We start from the raw sequence: 24,953 nt of genomic DNA, 5'->3' as shown, positions 1-24,953 counted from the left end.
CATCTCTTATATTCTAAGCTTATTCCGATAAACTAACCCTAAACCTAATCATTTTTCCTTTCTTTTTATTGCAGTTTTATATTAAAAAAAATTAATTTGTCTATCGTGGGAATCGAACGTGCATCCATCAACAACAAATGTATCCCATTTTATAATGAAGTATTTCGTAATATATCATAATTTATGTTGCATGAAAATTTATCCAAATTTATTGTTGAAGTAATGGTCAATGTTACTCCAATTTTTCATATACATTTTAATATTAAAAATTTTCTACCATATTTTCTAATGTTAGATATTTCATCAATTTTATGAGTTTAATTGATACGCACCGACGATGTAAAATAGTTTTACACGATCGTCCAATAAATAACCATCATTTTACCATGTCATGTCAAGAAAGTGAGGTAAAGTTAGGTGATGTGGCGAAAAACTTGGTTGATAGTGTAAAATTATTTTACACCGTCAGTGCATATCAATTAAATCCCAATTTTATTTTTGAGAAAAAAAATATACCGATATTATAAAATAGTTTTACACTATTTTTTGTTTTTGTTTTTTTTTTTTTAAAATAGTTTTACACTATCAATCAATAATAACTATATACTCTACCACATCATCCCATTTTATCCAACTTTCTTAGTATGACATGAAAAAAAATAGATAAGTTTCATTGAATGTTAATGTAAAATATATACTCTATAAACTCTTTATTTTTAAGACTAATAAAGTTAAAAAAAATTAAATTAAATTTATTTGTCAAAAAAAAAAGTTAAATTTATTATTTAATAATTTTTTTTTCTTTCTATTTTTACTGGTAAGGGAATAAAAAAGAAGAGGAATCATAAATTGAACGGAAACCCTAACAAACATTCCACATTTCACTCTCTCCCCCGTCCGGCCCCTACCCGTCGCATATATCACTCCTCCGCCGTCACACTCACCGGACCCCACCCCTACTCCACCGCAATGGACGAAAACGACGTAACAAACGAAGTAGTGAAAACAAAGAAGAAAGGTAAACACGATAAACCAAAACCATGGGACGATGATCCTAACATCGACCATTGGAAAGTTGAGAAATTCGATCCATCATGGAACGAAAGTGGAATGCTTGATGTAAGTTCATTCTCTACTCTCTTCCCTCAATATCGTGAAAAGTATCTTCAAGAAGCTTGGCCACTCGTTAAATCGTCGCTCAAAGAATTTGGTATCTCTGCTGAACTCAATTTGGTATGTACAATGTATAATCTATGCTATTATTGATATTGATATTGTTTCGCGGGTTATTGAATCGTTAATTGATTAATTTAATTTCAACTTAATGATAATGTGTTCTTTTGTTTGTTTGTTATATTTGTAATGTAATCTATAGGTTGAAGGTTCAATGACAGTTTCAACAACTAGAAAAACTAAGGATCCTTATATTGTTGTTAAAGCTAGGGATCTTATCAGGCTTCTTTCTCGGAGTGTTCCTGCACCGCAGGTTGGTTATTCAATATTGTTTTAGTTATAGCATATTATAATTTATAGGGTTGAATTTATTTTTAGTGGCATATTGTTTGGGAGAGTTTATAAAAACAGCTTATGACATATCTATAAGCTGTTTTCAGCTTATGGGCATGTTTTGATTGACTTATCTGAGTTTATCTAGTGGTGTAAGTTTTGAGAGACTGTTTGGTAGAACTTATGATATTGTTCATAAGCTTTTTTCAGCTTATTTTTATAAGTTTTCCACGATAGCTTATGGGCCCGTTTGGATTAGCTTATTTTTCAGCTTATGTAAACAGCTTATGCAATATAAGTTAGGTTTTATGTATTATAGCATAAAACCTAATTTACCTAATATAAGTTGTTTGCATAAGCTGAAAAATAAGCTAATCCAAACGGGCCCTATGAATACAACTTATAGCTTATTCATAGGTGCTTAGCTACAAATAAGTTGTTTATCTAAACGGAGCCTATAGATTATATGAAAATAATTTAACATTAATTTATATTTTGTTATAGAAGTAGCTCATACATAAGTAGTACCTAGTAAGCACTTATATGATAAGAATTTATGCTATAACTGTTTAATTGAGATGTTTATCCAAAATATTTATGGCCTGATAGTCTCTACAAAATATCATCTTATCCAACTTAGTCCTACTCCTTCCAATATTTTTGTTGATGTTTAGACTCTAATCTGTTGATAGGAGGACTAAATGTATATGAAGATGTTAGTCCCTAAACTGTTGGCTTGAAGACTAAACATTGATGAAAAAGTTTGTATGGGCTAAATTTGATAAGAGATTGTTTTCTAGGAGTTAAAAACATATTTAAGTTTAACTTAAATTATAAACTATTTCCAAGTATTTATATGTGTGACTTAAGTTTCAGTGTTTTTTTATTTATTATGATATATGAACTAGTTGGTTGATTTAGGTGTTTGTATGTTGATTGTGTTTCTCAGGCAATAAAAATACTTGACGATGAAATGCAATGTGACATCATTAAAATTAGCGGGTTGGTTCGCAACAAGGTAATTTCAATGAGCTGCCTCTCTTATTTTAGTTAATAACTCAACAATCTTGACACTGGGGGTCTATTGTGCAAATGTTTTTTTTTCCTACACTACATATTACTCTTGCCGGTTTTTACTTTTGTGATGTTTTCTTGTCCTCCCTTCTTCCTCTGTGGTTTTCTATGTTTTGTTTTAATCTTAGACTACCAAAGCCTCTATCAGATTCTTTGTTTTCTAGTCCTTTGCATAGGGTATGTTCCCCGTTTAGTTACCGAATGGCAAACAGTTGGATAACAGTTCAGTCAAATTGGACTGATCATAAGTGCGTCAAGGGTCAAATTCAAAATAGGTCAGGTTATGTACCTTTGTAAGAATCATCAGATGTGTACCCTTGTGCACCATAGTAGCTGTGATTTGCCGCAATGGCAGTTTCAATGAAGGAAATCATGTAGTAGCCACCCTCTTTAACACAAGAAAGCTACAGTGCCTCTGCTCACAATTGATTACCATGAAGGCAATGTTTGGATTTACAAGCACTGTTAACCAGACTTGTGGAGCTATAATTATTCAACTTAAGCGATCTATCCTTCGGAGGCCCCAAATTAACTACAGTGGAATTTATAGTTAATTCAATTCATTTTTTTTTTAACTCCAGTGAATTTACTAAACACTTTCAGGACACCTCCCTTTTTTTTAATAATAATCAGGGCACCTTCCTTGATAAAGTACTAAATCCCAAAAATTATGTAACAAAAAGAACCATCAAACTCTTTAGACTTCTATGCTCCTATCCTATCAGCTCTTTAGACTTCTTATTCTGAATATAAGCTCATAGATTTTGTATATGGCCTGATAGTTTTCTCAAAAGAAACATTTTAAAGAAATTTGTCTGATGGTATGAAGCTTCCATTGATATTTGACTGCAGGAGCGATTCGTAAAAAGAAGACAGCATCTTGTGGGTCCCAATTCTTCCACCTTGAAGGTATGTTTTGTGTAGATTTGTTTATTTAGTACTGAAGGTTGACTTTGTTGTCTTTTTTATATGATTATTTGGTACTGCATACCTCTTTTAACTTGAGCTTTGTAACTCACTTTTCTCCAACTACAATGGTGCAGGCTCTTGAAATACTCACAGGCTGTTACATTCTCGTCCAGGTAAAATTAATTGTTGGTTCAGATTCTAAAGTCTGGACATTTACTTGCACTAAGATTTAGGTTGAGTCCAGAATGAGTGTTTCTAATTTTTCTTGCAATTTCATAGGGAAACACGGTTTCTGTGATGGGTTCATACAAAGGTTTGAAGCAGGTCAGAAGGATTGTTGAGGAATGTATGTTGAATAAAATGCACCCTGTCTACAACATTAAGGTTTGTAAATTTCTAATTTATATAGCTTATTTTTTAGTATGGATTTCAGGTGTACCCAATATCTTTTTTTTTTCTTCACATTGACAGATTCTTATGATGAAGAAGGAACTTGAAAAAGATCCTGCACTTGCCCAAGAGAGCTGGGATAGGTTTCTCCCAAAGTTTAACAAGTATGGCATTAATTATTTGATATTTTGTATATACCGAGCATGCGTCCTCTATAACAGTTTTGTTGATGCTTCACTTATTTTTTTCAGGAAAAATGTAAAACAAAAGAAGGTTAGCGCTAAACAGAAGAAGCCATATACTCCTTTCCCTCCTCCTCAACAGCCCAGTAAGGTGAGACAACAATTTATTTTCCTCAGCAGTTCTGTCTTCTATCAGATCATATATTTTCTTAATTTACTCATGAAATAAATTCTAAGGTGTCCTTGGTAATTTATGTGATATTTCAGGTTGATATACAATTAGAAACTGGTGAGTACTTTATGAGTGACAAAAAGAAATCGGCAAAGAAATGGCAAGAACGGCAGGAGAAGCAGGCAGAAAAAACTGCTGCGAACAAAAGAAAACGAGACGAGTCATTTATCCCACCCAAGGTCTTGTGCTGTTTTTCTCTATTTTTTTTACAAATTTATGTCATGCATATATTGCTTTATAATTCTTTTATTGTATTTAATTAAACTTCTATTTGCACTCTTCAGGAATCTACAAAGTCTGTGGATAACTCTGAGGATGCTAATAATAATGTAGCTGAAATGGCAATGTCCTTAAAGGTGAGGTTCTATCAGAATTTTTATCTGGCACAACTTTTTTTATTCTGTCATTACAAGTTTCCTTTGCCAAACTAGTAGTTTATTTTCAATGTATAATTATCTCACTTGACTCCAAACTGGTTCCTCCACAGAAAAAAGCTAAGAATTTTGGAAAGCGCAAGTCGGACGAAAATATAAATGCCGAGACATACATTATGGGGTCATCAGAACAACCATCAAGAAAGAAATCTAAGCAACAAAAGTCTTAGCATGATCTTCATTCTGAAAGATGGAAGATGTTCATCCATAAATTTTGATCCTATGTTATTTGTAAGACTGTAACATGTTCACTTCTGGTCCCTATACAATTTTTTGCTTTCAAAATCGTTGCCAGACACTTAAGTATAATATCCAATGTCTTGAGTTACTGATGAGTTATATTAGATTCTTGTGCTAAATTTGGTACAGTACTATCTTGGGTGTTATGGGAGAAATTGTAACATTTTAATCTTGGTTGATACCTTTTAAGTTTATTACTTCTTTACATTTAAATTACTGATTTAGTTTTTTTAAAAGGATGTAAACTTTATATGATTAAACTACAGTTCAAAATATGGCGATCCATTGAACTATACAGTACAGCAATATCCAAGGGTGAACTATACAGTACTTTGTTAAAATTGATTCAATGATTAAACTTTATTTGATTTAAAATCAAAATTAGATACTTGATTTGACTTCAATTATTAGATTATGAATGATAAAATTATAAATAAAAAACTTTAAATGAAAGAGACAATCTTGAAGAATAAAAGCTGATTAATGTGCTAAATTTAGCTTTGCATTACAATGATGTACTATATAACCTCGTGGTAGCACGGGTATTTATCTATTCAATATTATAAAAGTGATCGACAAGATCACAAGATGCCTAATTGATGATCATGATGATGATATGGCTCTTAAGCTTCCATAAACCACTCTCCACTAAACATCATCTCATGATGTACCCTAATTTTATCACAAGGGTATTAAATCGTTTGATTAGTATAATAAAAATACACATTATTAGTAATAATTCTTTTCCATGAGGATCTTCTCGCTGATGATTTTTCCTGCCCACCAACCATCATTATCAAAAACATCAACTGTTTGATTGAGTTGGAACTTTGAAGGGTTACGAACACGTGGCGGTGATGGGCGAAGATCCTTTGGAAGAAGCGTTTCAGTGAGAAGTTCAGACTTGTCATCTTTAAGAAGATTTTTGTAACGAATCACATATCTTCCATTATCAAGACAAGAAGCAATTGTGGCTTCATAGTATGAACCCATAAACCCTTCTTCTTTGCTACATACTTCAACTTTATCTCCAACTTTGTAATCAATTTTCTTCATTGGTGGACGCATGCTTGCAAGAACAAGAAAGTAATTGAACGAGCAGAGAGAGAGAGGGGTTTTTATTTTTTTTACGCAAGAGAGAAAGAGAGATAAGAGTTATTGTGTGAATGAATGAAGTAACACACATAGTGTGTTGTTCTTATATAGTTGAGGTAGCGTGTTGGTCAAGATTCTCATAATAAATCTTTTTAATGAAATCTTATAGTAAATCTTTATCTTTATCTAACTATGTACCAAAAAAAAAAAATCTTTATCTAACTTACTCTCGTAAAATAATGTTAAGTATATGATAAGGTGCTAGCTGTAATTTTTTTTATTTGAATGATGCTAGCTGTAATATTATTGTCAACGAAAAAAAAAGATAAGGCTCTCATTTTTTTTTTTTGCGAAGATTCTCATAATAAATCTTTATCCGCATGATAAGGACTGATTAAATACAAAGCATGGAAAAATATTTAAATATAATAGAGTGTTTGGATGGAGGAATTTTTTGAGGTAAAGTAATGTTTTGGGGGAATTCAAATGATTTGAGGTGAATTTTATTGTTTGGATAATAATTTGAAGAATTTTCAAAATGATGGAAATTTATGAAGTATTTTGTTCAAGTTAAATTTAAAGAATTTCAAAATGACACCTAAAACCAAAGAATTTGAAATTCCATCTCTATAAACTTTTAAAAATTACTAATTGATCGTAAAACCTAAAATTAGCCAAAAAACCTAAAATCGACGATAAACACTAAATCGGCCGAAAATCAAAAAAATCGGCCGAAAAAACCTAAAATCGGCCAAAAGCCCAAAAATCAACTATAACCCCTAAAATCGGCCGAAAACCCAAAAAAATCGGCAGAAAAACCTAAAATCGGCAAAAATCGACTATAAACCCTAAAATCGGCCGAAAAACCAAAAATCGACAAAAAATCCAAAAAATCGGCCAAAATCCCAAAAATCGACTATAAACCCAAAAATCGGCCGAAAAACCAAAAATCGACCGAAATTTTTTTAGAGATAGAATATACAAATATCGTAATTTTTTAATCTGATTTTTTCACCAAAAATAGTTCTACATTTCTATTCTACTCACTTGGCTACTCATTTGCGCATAAACTGTCCTCCCCGTTTAACGTTCAAGTTTATACTAATAATCTACTAATCTTCTGAATTAATCTCCCAATTAAGCAAGCTTCTCACAATCACTTTGTAGTCCTCTAAACAAACCACCACACCACAGCCTGCTCACCTTTTGGACTACAACGTCATAGAAAAAGTCATAGAAAACGTCATAGAAAAAGTGATAATTACTACCATAAATTAAACACATGACTATGAAATTTCAACTTCAAACTCAAATCAAACTGTACAACCTATAATAATATCAGTATTTTTAGTTGAGTTGGAACTTGAGACACAATTATATCATTTAAATTGGTTGATAAAGGGAAATTGTGTCATCTGATTTTATACAATGTAATTTGATCTATTTTTAATATTTAATATACTTAAAAAAGAATTTCATTTAATTTTGCTAGAACAAGCAAAATACTATATAATACCTCAGAGGTCAAAATAATACTATTGGGAGCTTCTACTATAATTTTGATTCACCACTTTCTTCTTCGGCAACAGCTTCTACTCTAAACTCATATTCTAATGTTATAGCAAAAACACACATCACAATTAATAATTTGAGGTCGAACAGTTTATATTACATAAAAGGTTTAATAATATTCAACGATTTCAGTTTTTAATCTAAATAAGACTGTTGTGAACAATTTGGGTTCATCTTTCAATAATCTCCACGCAATTTTAAATGTGAAATTTTCATGTTCATCTTGTTGAAAAATTTATTTTGCAACAAAATGATATCGCTCTTCGAGCTCCCACTTTTCTATGTAGCCACAACTTGTTTGTAGCAGCCAACAAACTTTCACACGGCGGGATTTATTTTGTGCAATCGACGTTTTAGTGTCATCAGTTTCCTATATATATAATTCTTGTTACGATACTTGTTAGTTATAAGCTTTATCAATCCTCTTCCAAAAAAATTCTCCTTTTTAATCAACCCCAACAATTGAATCCTTTGAAACATTGATCAGTCATGATTGAATGATAAATTCATCCTCCTTTAATTGAAATCTTACTTTCGGCGTATTTACAACCGGTCTAGATGCAACATCTCCACCAAGGTTAATAGTATCCAATCCACATTGAATGCAAAGTTGTGGTGTTTCTGGCTCTCGATTATTTGATTGTACACCACCACTACTCATTCAAACCCATAAGGCATAATTGGGTTAGTTGATTGAGATGAAAATTGTATAATATGGATAATTTCTAAAGTGAGTTATTTTATGGATTTAGGATAAAAAGGTTTTTTTAAATTCGGATTATGGCATGAATTTGAATTAAGGTGTACATTGTTAGAAATAATATAAAACCATTGATATGGCTCTATCCTAACACCTTAAGGTTTTGGGATAATCGGTTATTTGACATGGTATCAGAGCCTATATGACTAAGTGGTCTAGAGTTCGATCCCCGCTCCCCTCACTTTCTAATTAAAAAGTTGAATTTAAGCATATGGTAGGTGGGCCTATGCATTATCCACGCTTCAAGCCCAAGTGGGCTCTTGCGTGAGGGGGCGTGTTAGAAATAATATAAAAATGTCAAATAACCGATTATCTCAAAACCTTAAGGTGTTAGGATAGAACCATATAATTGTTTTATATTATTTCTAACATACATTTCCAAATTATGAGATATTTTGTTGATTTGAAATAGGAGGATTGCCACCATTTTGAAAAGAAAAAAAATGGACTAAACTTATTGCGATTGGATTCATAGACAAAAGCAATGTGTAGAAAAAAATAATTACACAAAGATAGAAATAAATTAGATGAGTATGAAAACTTATGAATGAAATGGTTTCCTTTTCAATGTAAATTCGTCCCCTCAATATAGTTGTTGCAACGTGTTTCAAATGGCAACAAAGCACTTGGAAGCGTGCATGTGCAGAATAACGTTGCAAGCTGATGCATATGTTTCTTAGAAATTAGAAATGAAATATCCATTGAATCTGACACAAACAACTTAAGAAGTGTGAAGAAACATGGAAAAATATGTCGATATTCATGTTCTAATGAAAACATGCTTATAAGATGGAATTTTTTGTAAGCAATTTTGACCTTTAAATAAATTAGTTAAATTCTACCTCAGTGTATAAATAAATTTCACCAAAATTTATATCGACCTTAAAAATTACATTTTAAAGAAATATGCTATTATTAATTTTAAAAAGGCCATATGTAAAACCAAAAGAGAATAAAAAAAACCTTTATGTAAGTTTTAAGCTTCAAAATACGTCTTGACAACTTCACACTGATTGTTGAAAGACTGAAGGTGGGAGTTTCACTATATGATATTCCACTATTTCATGTCAACTTTTGGGTGCAAATTCATAACGTTCCAGTAGGCATGATGATTGAGAAGGTAGGGAAAGGGTTGGCTAACTATATTGGAGAATTTTTGGAGTATGATAAAAATAATAATACGAGCTTCTGGAGACAGTATATGAGGGTGAAGGTTCGGGTAGATGTTAGAAAACCATTAAAAATCGAGAAGAAGATTGCTGTGAATGGTGGTGAGGGAGGTGTTGTAAAATTCAAATATGAAAAACTCGGACTCTTTTGCTTTGTGTGTGGTATCCTTGGCCACTCAGAAGATAAGTGTGATGTTAGATATGCCATGGAGAGGGACGATGGGAGGAGAAGTTGGTCTAGCGAAATTAGAGCAGATGTCCGCCGTCCTGGTGGTCGTATGGACTCGCGATGGTTGCATGAGGAAGGGAGAGGTAGGGCTGATACGTTTACTGGAAACCAGTCAAGGGGAAGTGCACCGAATCCTTCGCATTCTTCCTAGTCTCATTCAGAACGCCCAAGTGCACATGCTACAGAAAGGGAAAGTGAACCAGGGGTTAATTCTGTGGTGCTTCATGACAACAATGACATCTTATCTACCCCGTCAATGGTAGCTAACAGACGAAATTCAGTTGGCCCCAATGAACCGGGTGTTACTAGGACTGTGGATACACCGCGTTTAGCCCTCTCGGCTGGATCCAATCTGAGAGAAAGTAGACAAATTACCCCATTGTTAACTGCAGGGGTTCACCCTGAGCAGATGGAAACTCATATGGAGAAAAAGCGCAGACGTGCTGAAGGCATAACTCCAGCAGCGACAGATGAGCATCTTAACCAGCATTTTTTATTGGCAGGTCCTGGCAGTTCCCAGGACTGCCGGGACTCATGAATATTCTTAGTTGGAATTGCCGGGGCTTGGGCGGCCCGAGTGCAATTCCTAATTTGCGGAAGCTTGCCCGAGAACATAAGCCGGATATTTTATTCTTGTCTGAAACATTATCTCATGCTAGACACCTTGAACCTATTCGGGTCACGTTAGGTTACGATTCTTGTCTGGCTATTGATGTGGAGGGGCAGAGTGGAGGTCTGGCGGTGTTCTGGAAAGATAATAGTAAATGTAGTGTCTTAAACTATTCGAGAAATTTTATTAATATGCTAGTGGAGGATGAGCAGAAGGGGGAGTGGAGGTTAACATGCTATTATGGATATCCGGAGCGTAGTAGACGGAGACATGCATGGAATCTTTTGCGAGAGTTAGTTAATGTGTCCCCTGTACCCTGGTGTATAATTGGTGACTTTAATGATCTACTTTCACAGGAGGATAAAAAGGGCATCCACCCACATCCCAATTGGTTGTGTATGGGATTCAGACAAGCCATCGCTGACTGTAATTTAATCGATATTCCTCTTGCAGGACACCCATTTACTTGGATTAAAAGTCGAGGTACACCTCATGTTATTGAAGAGCGGTTGGATAGAGCTATGGCTAGTACGAGTTGGCTGCATCTCTTTCCTGACGTAAGACTATCTAACCTCTTGGCCTCACATTCAGATCACAGTCCAATTTTACTTCAATGTTCTCCTACTATAACAGTCCGCTTCAATGGCTCCTTTCGGTTTGAGAATAAATGGCTGAAGGAACCGGATTTGGAAGAGACGGTGATTGATGGTTCGGGTGCGAATGACAATGTTGCGATAGTTGATCGTGTTGCCCGGTGTGCTAACAAGTTACAAAGGTGGGGCAAAGGGAAAATAGTGAAGTTTAAACAGGAGATTGAAGAATGTGTCCGTGAGATGGAGGCGTTGAGGGATAATCAGGGGGAGGTAGAGAGTAGGAGGTTTCAAGAATGCTCTAGTAAGCATGCTACTTTACTGGTTCAGGATGAGGGGTACTGGAAGCAGCGAGCCAAGATGCATTGGCTTCAAGAGGGTGACTTGAATACTCGATTTTTCCATATGTCCGCTTCAGCTCGTAGTAAGAAAAAAAAGATTACCAATCTTATGGATGACGCAGGTACTATAGTTCATACTCAAGAGGATTTGTGCGGGGTAGCTAAGAATTATTTTAATGCTCTCTTCAGAAATATAAGTGGTATTCATGAACCTGTGCTTAATCTTATCCAGCAAAGGGTGACAGAGGAGGATAATCATTCACTTATGGCACCCCTGACCAAAATTGAATTACAACAAGCTTTATTTCAGATGCACCCGGATAAATCACCAGGTCCTGATGGTTTCAACCCAGCTTTCTACCAAAGGTTCTGGGAACATTGCGGAGATGATATTTTTGTAGCCGCATCGTCCTGGTTAGATAGGGGGTATTTCCCTTCTAGCATTAATGAAACTAATATTTGTCTCATCCCTAAATGTGATAATCCTACTTCGATGAAAGACTTGAGACCTATTTCTCTCTGTAATGTCCTCTACAAGATAGTCTCTAAAGTGCTTGCTAATAGGTTGAAGCTTTGTCTGGATAAATGTGTTTCCCAGGAGCAGTCAGCTTTTGTCGAGGGTAGGTCGATCCTTGATAATGCCCTTATTGCTATTGAAGTTATACATGCTATGAAGAGAAAGACTAGAGGATATAGAGGTGAGTTAGCATTAAAAATTGATATTAGTAAGGCTTATGACAAGGTGGATTGGGGTTTCCTTCGTGGTATGTTAGTCAAAATGGGGTTTGGAGAGAAGTGGATACAATGGATGATGATGTGTGTGAGTTCTGTTAACTATTCAGTGCTTATGAATTTTGACAAAGTTGGTCCTATTACTCCAGGAAGAGGTTTACGGCAGGGAGATCCATTGTCCCCTTATTTATTTATTCTTGTGGCGGAAGGACTGACCGCTCTAATACACCAAGCTGTTAGTAGAGGAGACATTCATGGTGTGCGAATCTGTCGAGGCGCCCCTGAAGTGTCTCATCTCTTGTTTGCAGATGATTGTTTCTTATTCTGCAGAGTTAATGTTGCTGAGGTGACCCAACTTTTAAGTATTCTACAAACTTATGAACAGGCCTCGGGTCAGGAAATTAACCTGTCTAAGTCTGAAGTGTTCATTAGCCGCAATATGTCACAGGCGGCTCAAGCAGATTTAGCCGGTATACTTGGTGTGCGACATGTGTTGGGCACAGGTATTTATCTCGGCCTACCGTCTATGGTAGGTAGAAGTAAGAAGGCAATTTTTTCCTATATTAAAGATCGTATCTGGAAGAGGATAAATTCATGGAGAGGACGAGCCTTATCGAAAGCTGGAAAAGAAATTATGATAAAGTCAGTGCTTCAAGCCATCCCAGCATATGTTATGAGTATGTTTATCCTCCCTTCTTCTTTTATCGATGATATTGAAAAAATGATAAATGCCTTTTGGTGGGGAGGGGGCAATGGTAATAGTAAAGGTATTCATTGGTTAGCATGGGAGAGACTTGCCTGCCCCAAAGATAAAGGGGGTTTGGGTTTTCGGAATTTTGAAGCCTTTAATATGGCTATGGTAGCAAAACAAGCATGGAAAATTTTACAAAATCCAGATACATTGGTGGCTAGACTTATTAAAGCAAGGTATTTTCCACGATCTACTTTGTTGGAGGCGTCCCTGAGCTATAATCCTAGTTTTGCATGGCGAAGTATCTGGAAGGCTAGACAGGTTCTGTTACTTGGGTGTAGGTGGAGGATTGGTGGTGGTGACAAGATACACGTCATGTCGGATCCTTGGTTACGTGGGAATGGAGAACGCTGGATCCCTTCGCCTCAACCTGAAGGAATGTATAACTTATTTGTTAGGGACCTGATGGTAGATAATTATAAAGCTTGGAACGTGTCTAAAATTCGCATGTTATTCCCAGTCCAGGTGGCAGAGAGGATTATTGCGACACCTCTTATTGGGTCAGTTTATGTGGATAAAATGGTTTGGGAGGAGGAACGAAATGGGTGTTACTCTGTCAAATCCGGGTACAAGCTGGCTATGAAGTGTATTTTCCGTAATGATAAATACCATGTGAAAGGTAATTGGAAAGAGATATGGAAAGCGCATGCTCCACATAAAGCGCGTCATCTTCTTTGGCGATTATGCAGGGGATGTATTCCAACGAGGCGTCGGTTACTAGAACGTCATGTTGATTGTGATGTTCATTGTCCATTATGTGAAGATGAGGTAGAAGATGATGTACACGCTTTTTTCACCTGCGCTTCTGCTCAATCCAGTTGGCAAGCAGCTGGACTGTCATCTGTCTTGGGTTCCGCAGCTTGTCAGCAAGATAGTGCGGCAGATAGAGTGTTTGCCGTGTGTCGGAATGAGGATTACGCTACTATAGGTAGAGTGGCTATGCTGTTATGGAGTATATGGCAGAACCGGAATGATAAAATTTGGAACGATAATCTTAGAAGCCCAATCCAAATTGGTCGGGCTGCGTTTGATCAGTGGAACGAGTGGATTGCCGTCCATAAGTTGCGAAGTAACGATGATCAGGTTGATCCGCCTGTCAGCACCAGTCGGTGGGAAAAGCCTCGGATAGGTTGGTTAAAATGCAATGTAGATGCAGCATTTTTTGTCGGTGCAGGTAGGACCGCGATGGGTGCTTGTTTTCGTAATAATTCTGGTGAGTTTATGGCTGGAATTACGCAGTGGCAGCAACTGACTTTATCAACAGAGGAGGGTGAAGCATGGGCACTTTTGCAAGCTATGAATGAAGCTAAGAGTAGAGGTTTTGAAAGCGTCCAGTTTGAAAGTGACTCTCAAGTGTTGGTTGATGCTATTCGTACCAAACGGCGAGGCAATTCAGAGTTTCTCTCAATCGTTAATGAAATTATTCTTGTTATGTTATCATGTGTAAACTTTGAAGTTAAGTTTATTAGGAGACAAGTGAATTCGGTTGCTCACAATTTAGCTAGGGCGGCCAATTCCTGGACTAGTTTCCATAGATTTGAGATTATTCCTTCATGTATTGAACTTTTGATAATTAATGAAATGCAGTAAGTTTGTTTGGTTCAAAAAAAGCTTCAAAATACGTTGAGCCGATTCTACTCTAGATATTCCTTGCAATGATTTTTATTTTTATTTAGTGGTCTAGTAGTTTGAATTTTTACCTTTTATTCTTTTAAGATGAATAAATGAAATCTTTGCATTTCTGAATGTCTGTGCCAATTGAGTTATGTCACGAGACCCTTGAAATGAAATATACATTTTTATAATATTATTATATATTGTAACTTTCTTCAACCATTCTTCTTAGATTTTTTTTTATTTTTCTATTTTCATCCCAGAGAACAAAAAAAGTGTTACGGTTGTTTTCAACAACAAAAAAAAGAAAAAAAAAGGAAAATTCTTTTTGCTTTCACAATAAGTTTTTGCTCCAACTGATCTCGTGTTTCTTTCATTTTGTACGTTGGTGGGGTTTGAAATTGAAAATGACTTTTTTGTTTGGTCCAATTACCTGTCTATATAAATTAAAAAATATATATATATGTTTTTCTTAATTTTCTTGTTGGCAGAAACATTTTGATTTTTTTTCTTGAAGTAATTAGTATTTCACATTTAAAAGTTTTGTTGTTCGGTGCTCATAAACTTATCTCAAATGGTAAGGGACATCACATTTTATATGTATGAGTCATGTGCTCGTAAACATAGTTTTAGTTGTAGTATCAAATAAATATATTTAAGGAACAATGGCTATAATATATCTAAAGTCACAGACCTCATTTCATCTGACCCTATTAAATGCTGGAACTTTAGCCTCATTGATCAAGCTTTTCTCCCTTTTGAAGGTGAACTAATCAAGCAAACCCCCCTAATCCTTGAACCCATTGAAGACCAGCTCATGTGGCCCCATACTAAAGAGGGGATTTACTCAGTTAAGTCTGGGTATAACCTCCTAAGGAGCTGGAAGAATGCTGAAACCCCCGGCTCTACTCACTCAGACCCGAACTACAAAGTGTGGAAAAGGCTTTGGACTCTTCCAACAATACCTAGACATAAAGTTTTACTGTGGAGAATTATCCAACAAGCTCTCCCAGTTCGAAGTGAACTTAGTAAACGTGGAATTCAATGCCTTATTCAGTGTCCTCGATGCCTTCAGAGGGCGGAGACAATTAATCATACTTTTATGCACTGTCAGCAGGTTTCTAGAGTTTGGTTTGGTTCCAAGCTAGGAATTCGATTTGATGAAAGACAAGGGAATTTCATTGACTGGCTAATTTACACTATCAACAATCTTAATGACGAAGACCTTAGTTATGTGGCCGCTATTACCTATGGTATTTGGTATACCCGCAACCAAAAAGTTTTTGAAGACAAAGACTATGAAGAAATCTGGGTCATTAACAACACTTCTACTAGTATCAGAGAGTACCAACAAGCTAACATGACAACTACACACGAACAACACAGTAAGACGCTAGAGTCTCGTCATTCTAACAATCATAACAACAATCAACAACCTGACATACATACTACCACGATGAATCGCTGGAACCGGCCTAACCCCGGCGTTATTAAAATTAACTGCGATGCTAACCTGGCCAGAATGGGGAGATGGGGATTAGGTGCGGTTTGTTGTGACTCCGATGGCTACCTGGTGGCTGCTGCGACGTGGGAACTCCCAGGTTGTCTTGATTCTTCCCTGGCTGAGGCGTGCGTACTCTACAAAGCAACTTGGCTAGCGATTGAGTGCTGCTTTCAGGAGGTGGTCTTTGAGAGTGATAATAGCAAAATAATTTCTCTCATGAATAGTGCTCGTGAAATCCCTAGATCCTATTTGGGGAATTTCATAAGGAGTATTAAGTGTAATAAAGATTACTTTAGAGGTTGTAATTTTGTGCATATTAAAAGGGAAGCCAACAAGGCAGCCCATCTGTTAGCCTCTCTAGCCCACTCAGAGCCCAATAAGGTGTGGCTAGAAGAATCCCCTTCTCCTATTGTACATATTCTGACCTCTGATTTGATGCAATAATATATCTTCATGTTTCCTTCAAAAAAAAAAAGGATTAAATATATTTTTCGTCTCTACAGTTTTCTAGAATTTTCATTTTAGTCTATAAAGATTTTTTTCATATTTTTTAGTTCCTAAAGTTTTTTATATCAAATTTTACCAAAAGTAATTAAAAATAAAAATAATTATAAAATACTGTACTGAAAGTTAAATAAAATCCTGTATTTTAAATAATTTTTGTAACTTTTTCAAGATTAGATCTAATAAATACATCCTAAGAAAAACAACTTTTCCTTGAATCTTCTAGTTATTTACTCTTGTCACAACTCACAAACACTTTCCAACAAAACATGAACTTTTAGTTAGTTCAGTGATAATTGACGTTGAAATTGGTATGGAGAATCACGATTCGATCCCCGCAACTGCAATCAAGAGGGGGCTGAAATCACTTGATATCAAAACTGACCCCAAACTAGACTGGTTGTGAAAACCCAAAAAAAAAAAAACACATGAACTTTTAAAATAAAATAAGTAAATAATTGATCCTCAAAAAGTAAATAAAATTATCCTCAAAAAGTAATTCTATTTTTAATAATTTTAACCCAATGTTTTTAATTGTGTCAACTATTTGGTCAATATGTATTAGATGATATATATAATATTAAACATCGAATTTGCTAAAGTGTTATTCTTTGTATTATTATTATAAAAAAAATGTTATTATTTGTAGATTATAGAGTAAATAAATATGTTAATATTCGTTAATCCATGTGTCTATTATTGTATCAAAAAATAATAATTCGAAGATTAAGTATTGGGTATATATTTGAGATCGAGAGACTTTACTATATAAGATTATGTGAATTTTTACTTAAAAACAAGACTAAATTGTATATATAAAAAACAAACAAGACTAAATAAATATTCCGTCCAGTCCTTTTTATAAGAAACACTTTGAAAAAATCACACAGACCGGTAAAACACATTTAACATAGTTATTTTCATTTAATACTCTTATAAATTTAAATTTATTTCATGTATACCCTTATTTAATTACTCTTTATTCAACTAACTTACTTATTTTTAAATTATCTCTCGTAATAAATAAGGGCATAAGTGAAATTGAACATTTAAAACATTTGAAAATTAGTCAAAGTTTCTTATAAAAATGACCAAATTTTTTACCCTAAGGACTACATCTTAATAAACCAACAATAAATTAATCTAAGTTATTAGAATTTTAAATACCTTAAATTAATCTTGTAGTTCTTGACTCTTGTCACAACTCACAAGTCACAACACACTTTCCAACAAAACATAACTTTTAAAATAAAATAAATAAATAATTGATCCTAAAAAGAATAAATAAAATTGATCCTCTAAAATAAATAATAAATAAACAAGTAATAACTTCTCACTATAAGTCTATAAGTATTAACCATTCATTTTCCATTCGTTTTCAATTCTGTCTGTCTCTCAACATTTCTCTCTCTCTCTCTCCCTCTCTCTCTCTCTCTCTCTAAAACAATGGATCTCCATCCCCGTCCGCCGCCGGCAACCACCACCAACGGCGCCGTTGCGACAACAAACCACCATTCCCGCCGCCTGAAATCCCCTTCCCCATCACCAAAAGCTTCAGACGCTCTCCCTCTCTACCTCACTAACACAATCTTCTTCTCCGTCGCGTATTATCTACTCCACCGTTGGCGTGACAAGATCCGTAGATCCACTTCTGTTCACGTCGTCACTCTCTCCGAAATCGCCGCCATTGTTTCTGTCATAGCTTCTTTCATCTACCTTCTCAGTTGAAGTTCATTTTGGAAGATCCTCTCAATAGGTTTGTTTCTCTTACTTTAATTTCTTTATCATTTGAATGGTTTTTGTGTTAATTTGGTGAAAATAAATTAGGTTTGTTTGTTTGGATAAACTGCTTAATTACGTGCTTATGTATAAGTGTTTGTGCATAAGCCGTTATAAGTGTTTGGTCAAGATTCTCATAATAAATCTTTTTTTTTTTAATGAAATCTCAAAATAAATCTTTATCTAACTGTTTTTTTTTTTTATTAAAAAAAAATCTTTATCTAACTTACTACTTACTCTCGGTAAAATCTTTTTTTTTTAATGAAATCTCATAATAAATCTTTATCTAACTAACTCTCAGTAAAAAAGATATTATTATATGAGCCAGCTGTAATATGGTAATAGCTTAATATTGACGCAAGTTAGTTACAAAAATATATCCGTTGCGCCCTAATCCGCGCATATAACAACATCAGTGTCAGTGTCACCACATTCTATTTCTATTTCTATTCTCTCATTCTCATAGATTCATTCATTTCACTTTCTCTTTCTCTTTCTATCTATTCTCTCTTAGATAGATTCATTCTTTCATTTCGCTCTCGCTCTTTCTTTTGTTCATCAAACCTCTCGCTTTATCTTTCTATTCTCTCATAGATTGATTTCGCTCTCTGTTTCGATTATCAAATCTTTCTATTCTCAAATCTCTCGCTCTCTGTCCGTAATATTGACGCAAAAGTAGATGGAGATGATGATGATGGAGTCTGATCACTCTTGTAATTTTCTTCGTCCAAACACACTTCATCCTTGTGAAGGAGGCTGGTTACTTAGGTAAACTATTTATTCTACTGCTCATCATTTTATTTTTCTTCTAGATTAATTAATCTTTCTCTATGTAATATCATGATATAAACAACACAAATCTGTATAAAACTTATATAATTACTGCATTATTATAATTAATCTCTAAACTGATTTTCAATCATATGTTTGCAGCTGTTGTGACTCTTGTGGGATGGTATTCAAAGATGATACAAATAACAATTCTGTTTTGAAGGCTCTTTCTAAAAAGAGGACATATGCTAGTTTTATAGCAAAAAGAAAAAGAGCAAGAAAGACTAAGATTAACAACATTGAAGATCATGACTTAGAACAATATGATGGGCTTTTCAATGATGATACAAAAAGCTATTCTGTTTCGAAGGGTGATCCTAGAAAGAGGACGGCATATGATAGTTTTATGGCAACAAGAAAAAGAGCAAGAAAGACTAAGATTAACAACATTGAAAATAATGATTTAGAAGAATCTGTAAGTACTATATCTTTCTTGAGTTTTTTTTTTTAGTTTTTCCTCTTAATGTAATTTGTTATGCTGTTTTTTTTATGTGTTTGTTATGTCTTTTTTGTTTGACATGTTGTATACTTGTGTATTAGTGTATATTAGGTTTAAGATTATTTGTTCTATCTGTCTTTTTTGTTCTATCTGCTTTTCAAGTTTTTATAATATGATTAATTAGTATCTTATGTCTTTATAATTTTGTATTAGTGTGAAAGATAACTTTTTGATAGACTTTTGTTTGATTTATTTATTTTACAAATAAAATAGTTGATGTGTATCCTACTAGTTGAGTCAAACAAGTTGAAAATAACTTTTGTTTAATCAATATGAAGAATTTTGTTTGATTTTTTATTACTCAATAATGTAGTACTTAGCTTCTATATATTTTTATCAATAGTGTGACTAACAATATATTTTACCGTCAAAAAACAAATAAACTAACAATATGTTTTGTGGGTGATTCTTGCAGGTTGGTTCAAACTTCTAGTTTTCTATGTTGAGGGTGAAGATGCAATGAATTACAACACTTTTTGAAGATCATAGTATTTTAGTGCCTCTTATACTACATTTTATGTATAAAACTAGTTTTTAACCCGTGCTGTCGCACGGCCCACTGGATTTTTTTTTAACAATGGTCCATATAAATTTAAAAAATAGTTAATAATTTTTATTTTCTAGCCCAAAACACAACAAACCACCACTAATATATGTGTTTAACAAATACACTTAAGAGAATGGTTATAAATTTCATAGATAGAACATGGAACCGATATCTCATAAACACCATAGTGTTAAAAAAAACCAGCTATTATTATGTTATTTACAAAAAAAACAACTTTAATTTTTCAAATATATAGCAATAATTAGTTTTATTGAAAAAAATATGAGTAATTAACAATGGATATAATTGACAAATCATACCCTTATAATATCAAAAAGGCAATTAAATAGGAACCCCGACGTTAAAAGACCATTAAAAAAACGAAGGAGTAATATTTAAATAACTTTTTTATTTTTAATAAATTTGGAGAAATATTTTTGCCGGAGGCATTTTGAAAATTAAGTGACATTAACTATAGGTTTAAATTTGTTTTTTTTTTACAAAAAATGGGGAAAAAATTGTATGGTTAAATTTAACAAAAATGCAATGTTAGACATAATACTATTCACACCAGTGTTTTAGGAATACACCACTATATACAAAAGAATTGGCTCAAGCCCAATATTATTACTCACTTCAGTAACCCACAACATTCTCCTCCTATTTTATTTTCTTCATCATTCGGTAATGTGACGCTCTCCAATCTCTCCCTCTCCCTTCGTCGCCGCCGCCAGATTTCCTCTTACAACCACCGCAAGCCAATCCTCCTTTGACCAATTTTTTTTTCGTTTTTTTCATCTTCTCAACTGTCTATCTATCTATCAGAACAAAATCACCAAATGAATATTCTTCTTTCTCACCTAACCATCACTGTCAAAAGCTCCATTTTTTAACATATTGGAGCTATTCCGCAGAGTTAATTACCGGATCTGTAATCCTCCTCATAAGTACTCTCTATTGGACTGCATTATTTCACGATGTAGACACCGTTGTCGATGACCACCGTGTCGGAAGTCATCATCGCCGCCGCGAGGGTTATTTTTTACCTCATTTTTTCATATAAGATCGATGCATCATGAATCTTCCGAGGGTAAGTGTTACACCTTCATTTATATCATGCATCATGGATATCTTGTGATTCCAACAATTTTTCTTGTTAATTTTTCTACTTACCAAATTATCTTTTGATGAAACTTTTTAAATAAATCAAAGGATTTTTATTTTTATTTTTTTTGAAAAATTGCATAAAATCTTTTTTACTTCTAAATTAGTATTTAATTTTGTATATGTTGCACTATAAAACATGAAAATAATTCTGATTTTTCTTCTCTATTATTGTTTTGTTGCGAGATTCACTTAAGACGCGAAGCAAAGAATGAGTTAAAACAGTTGTAAAGCGGAGCCAGTTCAAGATTTTCTCCTCAAAGGTACTGCAAATTTAGATGCAAATCATACAATATTTTAAAAGAAAATTTTCAATATAAAAGACATAAATTTCAAAGAGAAAAGTTATCTTTTAATTTTTTCAGTTAGTTAACATTATCAAATGATTCGATATATGTCTACAATAGTTCTTTCTGAACATCTTTACATTATATGTATATGATATTATTAATTTTTATGCTGTGGTATACATTTTGGTATGTATGTGATCACAACTTTAGTGTGGAATTCCAAGGTTTATAGGTTTATGTCTTTTGAGTTAAGGGGAATGGAAGTCCATAGTTAGAAACCCTTTTTCTGATATTAATGCAAACACCAAAAGAATTTGATAACATAACTTCAACAGACCTTGGAGGTTACCTTAATTCCTTATTTTAAAATTATTTGTTTTCAAAACATAGAAGAGTTTCAAGTGTATTTATATTGGCATTTAGTGTTTATAACATATGGACTTTATATGACTTTGTAAATATATCACCAATCAAAGAATGGGGAATTTTAGAAGTATGAGAATGTCAAATGAGTGAGTAGTAAGTAGTTCAAGGATATTCGAATAAATAGTGTGCATATCTTTCTGCTCAAGTTTAAATAATTAAGGATGTTCCCAATAATTAAGGATATTCCAATAGCCTTTGAACTTTGTTCTCTTTTACAACACTTCTTCTTTTTGTGGGTTTTAACTTCCTCTGGTCCAATACCTTATGGATTTACATCTTTCTATAGAGTAGGACAACCTTTGAAGAAGGGCTTCTTATTTTTATCTTCAAATGTACCTGCAAAATCAATTCTATAGCATGAATTATAATTTTTGAAATAAAAAATCTCCATAGAAAAGGATATTTTGTTTAAAAAAATTCTGTTTTTTTGGACAGATTATATAAAAAATCTTATTTACTTCCAAATTAGGGAGGAAGTGATAACATACTTCAAGTAGTCTCATGAGAATTGCAACTGATCATGAAATGTCTATGTTAGGCCTTAGTTTTTGTCTTTCTTTTGTATTTTATAAATTGAACTTAATAGAAACTATATGTAATTAAGGGTAAATTCAATGAACTTTCTGACATTACTTAAAGTTTAGATACCATACCTGGATAAACCCTATCCTGGATACATGCAAAATGTGGGTGTAAAGTAGTAACATCAAACTTGCAAATTGACCAGATACAATGCATAATCTGATCCCTAACCTTAGCTGAGAAGAGTCTACTAACTTATAGCCCCACCTATACAACCAGGGTGTAAAGTAGTATATAAAACAAAAAAAATTCTTCAAAATTGACAACTTTAAAATAAATAAGTAATTAAATAAAATGATATTCTGTTTATAAAAAGTTGTTATCCATGTGCAATATTTCTTCTCTGTGACCCTAATATTTGCAGATGTATATGGTTAGTTCTCTATGAATTCTAATCTCATTTATGTCACTTTTTAAATGGTTTACACATGTTATTGTTGTTTCAATGTATAGAATCTGGAGATTTGGTTCTAATTAATCAAAGTTCTAAACAATAAAAAAGAGTATAAATTTGTTCATTGTATGCAATTTGTTGGAATTAGAAAGGCACAAAGTGTGTAGTTTTAAAGTAAAACTGTTTAGGATAATGACCCAAATTTACATCTCCAAAATTTGGTTTTGCTTTTCTAGTTTGAATACCAATATTCTCTCATTATCGAATTCAAAAATGCCATTTTTTGTGATATTGATTGGATTGTTGTTTTGTTTCAAAGATTGGATTCGGTTTAAGTCTCAATATCAAAAGCTATAATTTTTATTTGATGTTCAAACACCTTTTTATTGTATAAATATAAAACTAACCACCTTGAACTCTTGAAGCATATATTGAAGCTTATAGTATTGGTTAAACTAATTTTTTATTTTTTATTTCGAACAATGCAGACCCAACTTTCAAGATCAGTATTTGATGTTGATAATAGCCCGAAATCTTTGCTGCTTTTAAGTGGAATAACAATGTTCCTGGTTTATATGAATTAAAGGTAATTTAAGCTTCCTATCCAATTTTAATATTTCATTGAGCAAATGTAGTTTTAGATTTTATACCTGTGATGAGTTTTGAAGTAATATTCTTTTACTCTTAACTCATGATTTAAACAAAAAGATAATAATCAAATATTACGACTTTATTATTAACAATGGAAGAAAACATTATGAATTGAAGTAGTTACCTTTCTTTGGGTAGTAGTGAGCCTTATTTAGAAGAGAGTTAGATTGATTGTACCACAATTTTTATGTAACTGCAATTTCATTCATTAATGACATATTCATGTAATTATGCTTTTATAGAAAAACAACAATCCAAAATAAATACCAAACTTGAATTGATAGAAAAATATTGTTTTACCTTTGTGAATCACAAGCAAGATCCTTGAAAGAAGTATTACCTATAATAAAACACAGATCAAAATTAATCACAAAACCTAAGTCTCAAACAAAGTACCATAATAAATTGCACAAAGAAATAGTTCATGGCTTCATGCATGACTAAAATATTGATTGTGGATGAGATCTAATCATTTGAATTTATCATTTTCAGGCTCTAGAAATCATTGCAAAGATGTAACAAAAAAAAATCAATGCAAAGGAAGAGAATGGCAAGAGGAAATGAAGATTGGTCATTGAGTTCTCTGCCTAATGGTGAAGGAAAGAGGGCAAGAGAATTGAGTGAAATTGAAAGGAATGAAGGGCAATTTATATTGTTTAGATTTTGTACAAATAAGACCAAATTGTCCTTCTACTTGCTCTCCAAGTTTTGTATTAACATAATTTATTTATTAATTTTAAGTAATACATTGAATCTGGACAATATATGAGACTGCAAATTCAAAATTCAAAAACCATGTCCCTTTGATTGGGAGGGAAAAAATTAAACATTAGTTAAATCCTACCCAAGATAAAAGGAAAAAATAAACACCAGTTAAACCTGCACTAGTTGAGATTCAATGCATAAAGGACACACAAAAAAAAGGCCAAGATACAATATTTGGGCCCCACACTTGATGCTGACGTGGCATGGCTGAATGAAATCTACAGTGCCCAAAAACCATATTCTTTGTGTCAAGTATATGGATGTAATATTTCACATTACTTAGAGTGATTAGTTGATTTTTTTTCTAAGAATTCAATATTGTAAAAATTTATTTACATTGATCGTCATCTAAATATATAGAGTAAACCGATTATTGTTTGAATGAAAAATATATTAATTTTTTGAATGTGTGGTGACATCATAATCCTTAGTATATTAAAACAAAAAACATGTTTGCCGCCTAAAGTAATACATGTGCCGCCCAATTCAACCAACTCTTCGGCTCCCCTACAATTTCACCTTCTATCTTTTTCTTTTTTTATTTTACTAGTTTAACTTACCCGTGCGATTGCACGGGTTAATGTTCA

The 24,953-nt window shown here is 33.4% G+C and overlaps 3 protein-coding genes and 2 long non-coding RNA genes across 5 annotated transcripts; 3 read left to right on the top strand and 2 right to left on the bottom strand.

The window, feature by feature from the left end:
- Positions 1–819: 819 nt before the first annotated feature.
- LOC123921658 (KRR1 small subunit processome component homolog) lies at positions 820–5,180 on the top strand. Its single transcript, XM_045974295.1, has 11 exons — positions 820–1,233; positions 1,376–1,486; positions 2,456–2,524; positions 3,433–3,489; positions 3,624–3,662; positions 3,769–3,873; positions 3,961–4,043; positions 4,131–4,212; positions 4,329–4,472; positions 4,578–4,649; positions 4,781–5,180. Exons 1-11 carry the CDS (start codon positions 970–972, stop codon positions 4,895–4,897), a joined length of 1,143 nt encoding a protein of 380 aa, XP_045830251.1. The 5' UTR covers positions 820–969; the 3' UTR covers positions 4,898–5,180.
- Positions 5,181–5,429: 249 nt separating this feature from the next.
- LOC123923978 (protein AGENET DOMAIN (AGD)-CONTAINING P1-like) lies at positions 5,430–6,121 on the bottom strand. Its single transcript, XM_045976734.1, has one exon. The coding sequence runs from the start codon at positions 6,033–6,035 to the stop codon at positions 5,697–5,699; it is 339 nt and encodes a 112-aa protein (XP_045832690.1). The 5' UTR covers positions 6,036–6,121; the 3' UTR covers positions 5,430–5,696.
- An 11,717-nt stretch (positions 6,122–17,838) lies between these two features.
- LOC123921924 lies at positions 17,839–20,074 on the top strand. Its single transcript, XM_045974652.1, has 4 exons — positions 17,839–18,194; positions 18,897–18,985; positions 19,151–19,463; positions 19,963–20,074. Exons 2-4 carry the CDS (start codon positions 18,897–18,899, stop codon positions 19,978–19,980), a joined length of 420 nt encoding a protein of 139 aa, XP_045830608.1. The 5' UTR covers positions 17,839–18,194; the 3' UTR covers positions 19,981–20,074.
- A 556-nt stretch (positions 20,075–20,630) lies between these two features.
- On the top strand, positions 20,631–23,514 carry LOC123919674. The gene is made up of 3 exons (XR_006813297.1): positions 20,631–21,184; positions 21,456–21,521; positions 23,439–23,514. It is a non-coding gene; the product is annotated as an uncharacterized LOC123919674 (long non-coding RNA).
- Positions 22,084–24,098, bottom strand: LOC123919672. The gene is made up of 4 exons (XR_006813296.1): positions 23,902–24,098; positions 23,726–23,794; positions 22,628–22,763; positions 22,084–22,310 (listed from the first exon to the last, which is right to left on the bottom strand). It is a non-coding gene; the product is annotated as an uncharacterized LOC123919672 (long non-coding RNA).
- Between the last annotated feature and the right edge of the window lie 855 nt (positions 24,099–24,953).

This window comes from Trifolium pratense, linkage group LG4, assembly GCF_020283565.1.
Source record: "Trifolium pratense cultivar HEN17-A07 linkage group LG4, ARS_RC_1.1, whole genome shotgun sequence".
NCBI classification, from domain to species: domain Eukaryota; kingdom Viridiplantae; phylum Streptophyta; class Magnoliopsida; order Fabales; family Fabaceae; genus Trifolium; species Trifolium pratense.
Note: the sequence above shows the minus strand (reverse complement) of the source record. Positions and strands in the feature narration are given on the sequence as shown.

What these genes read in the sequence shown, in the direction of transcription:
- LOC123921924 (XM_045974652.1), top strand. Translation starts at nt 18,897, where the DNA reads ATGGAGATGATGATGATGGAGTCTGATCACTCTTGTAATTTTCTTCGT. An exon ending in GAAGGAGGCTGGTTACTTAG is followed by an intron (nt 18,986 to 19,150) that starts GTAAACTATTTA and finishes ATATGTTTGCAG; the next exon opens with CTGTTGTGACTCTTGTGGGA.
- LOC123921658 (XM_045974295.1), top strand. Translation starts at nt 970, where the DNA reads ATGGACGAAAACGACGTAACAAACGAAGTAGTGAAAACAAAGAAGAAA. An exon ending in TTTCTCCCAAAGTTTAACAA is followed by an intron (nt 4,044 to 4,130) that starts GTATGGCATTAA and finishes TATTTTTTTCAG; the next exon opens with GAAAAATGTAAAACAAAAGA. An exon ending in AAATGGCAATGTCCTTAAAG is followed by an intron (nt 4,650 to 4,780) that starts GTGAGGTTCTAT and finishes GTTCCTCCACAG; the next exon opens with AAAAAAGCTAAGAATTTTGG.
- LOC123923978 (XM_045976734.1), bottom strand. Translation starts at nt 6,035, where the DNA reads ATGCGTCCACCAATGAAGAAAATTGATTACAAAGTTGGAGATAAAGTT.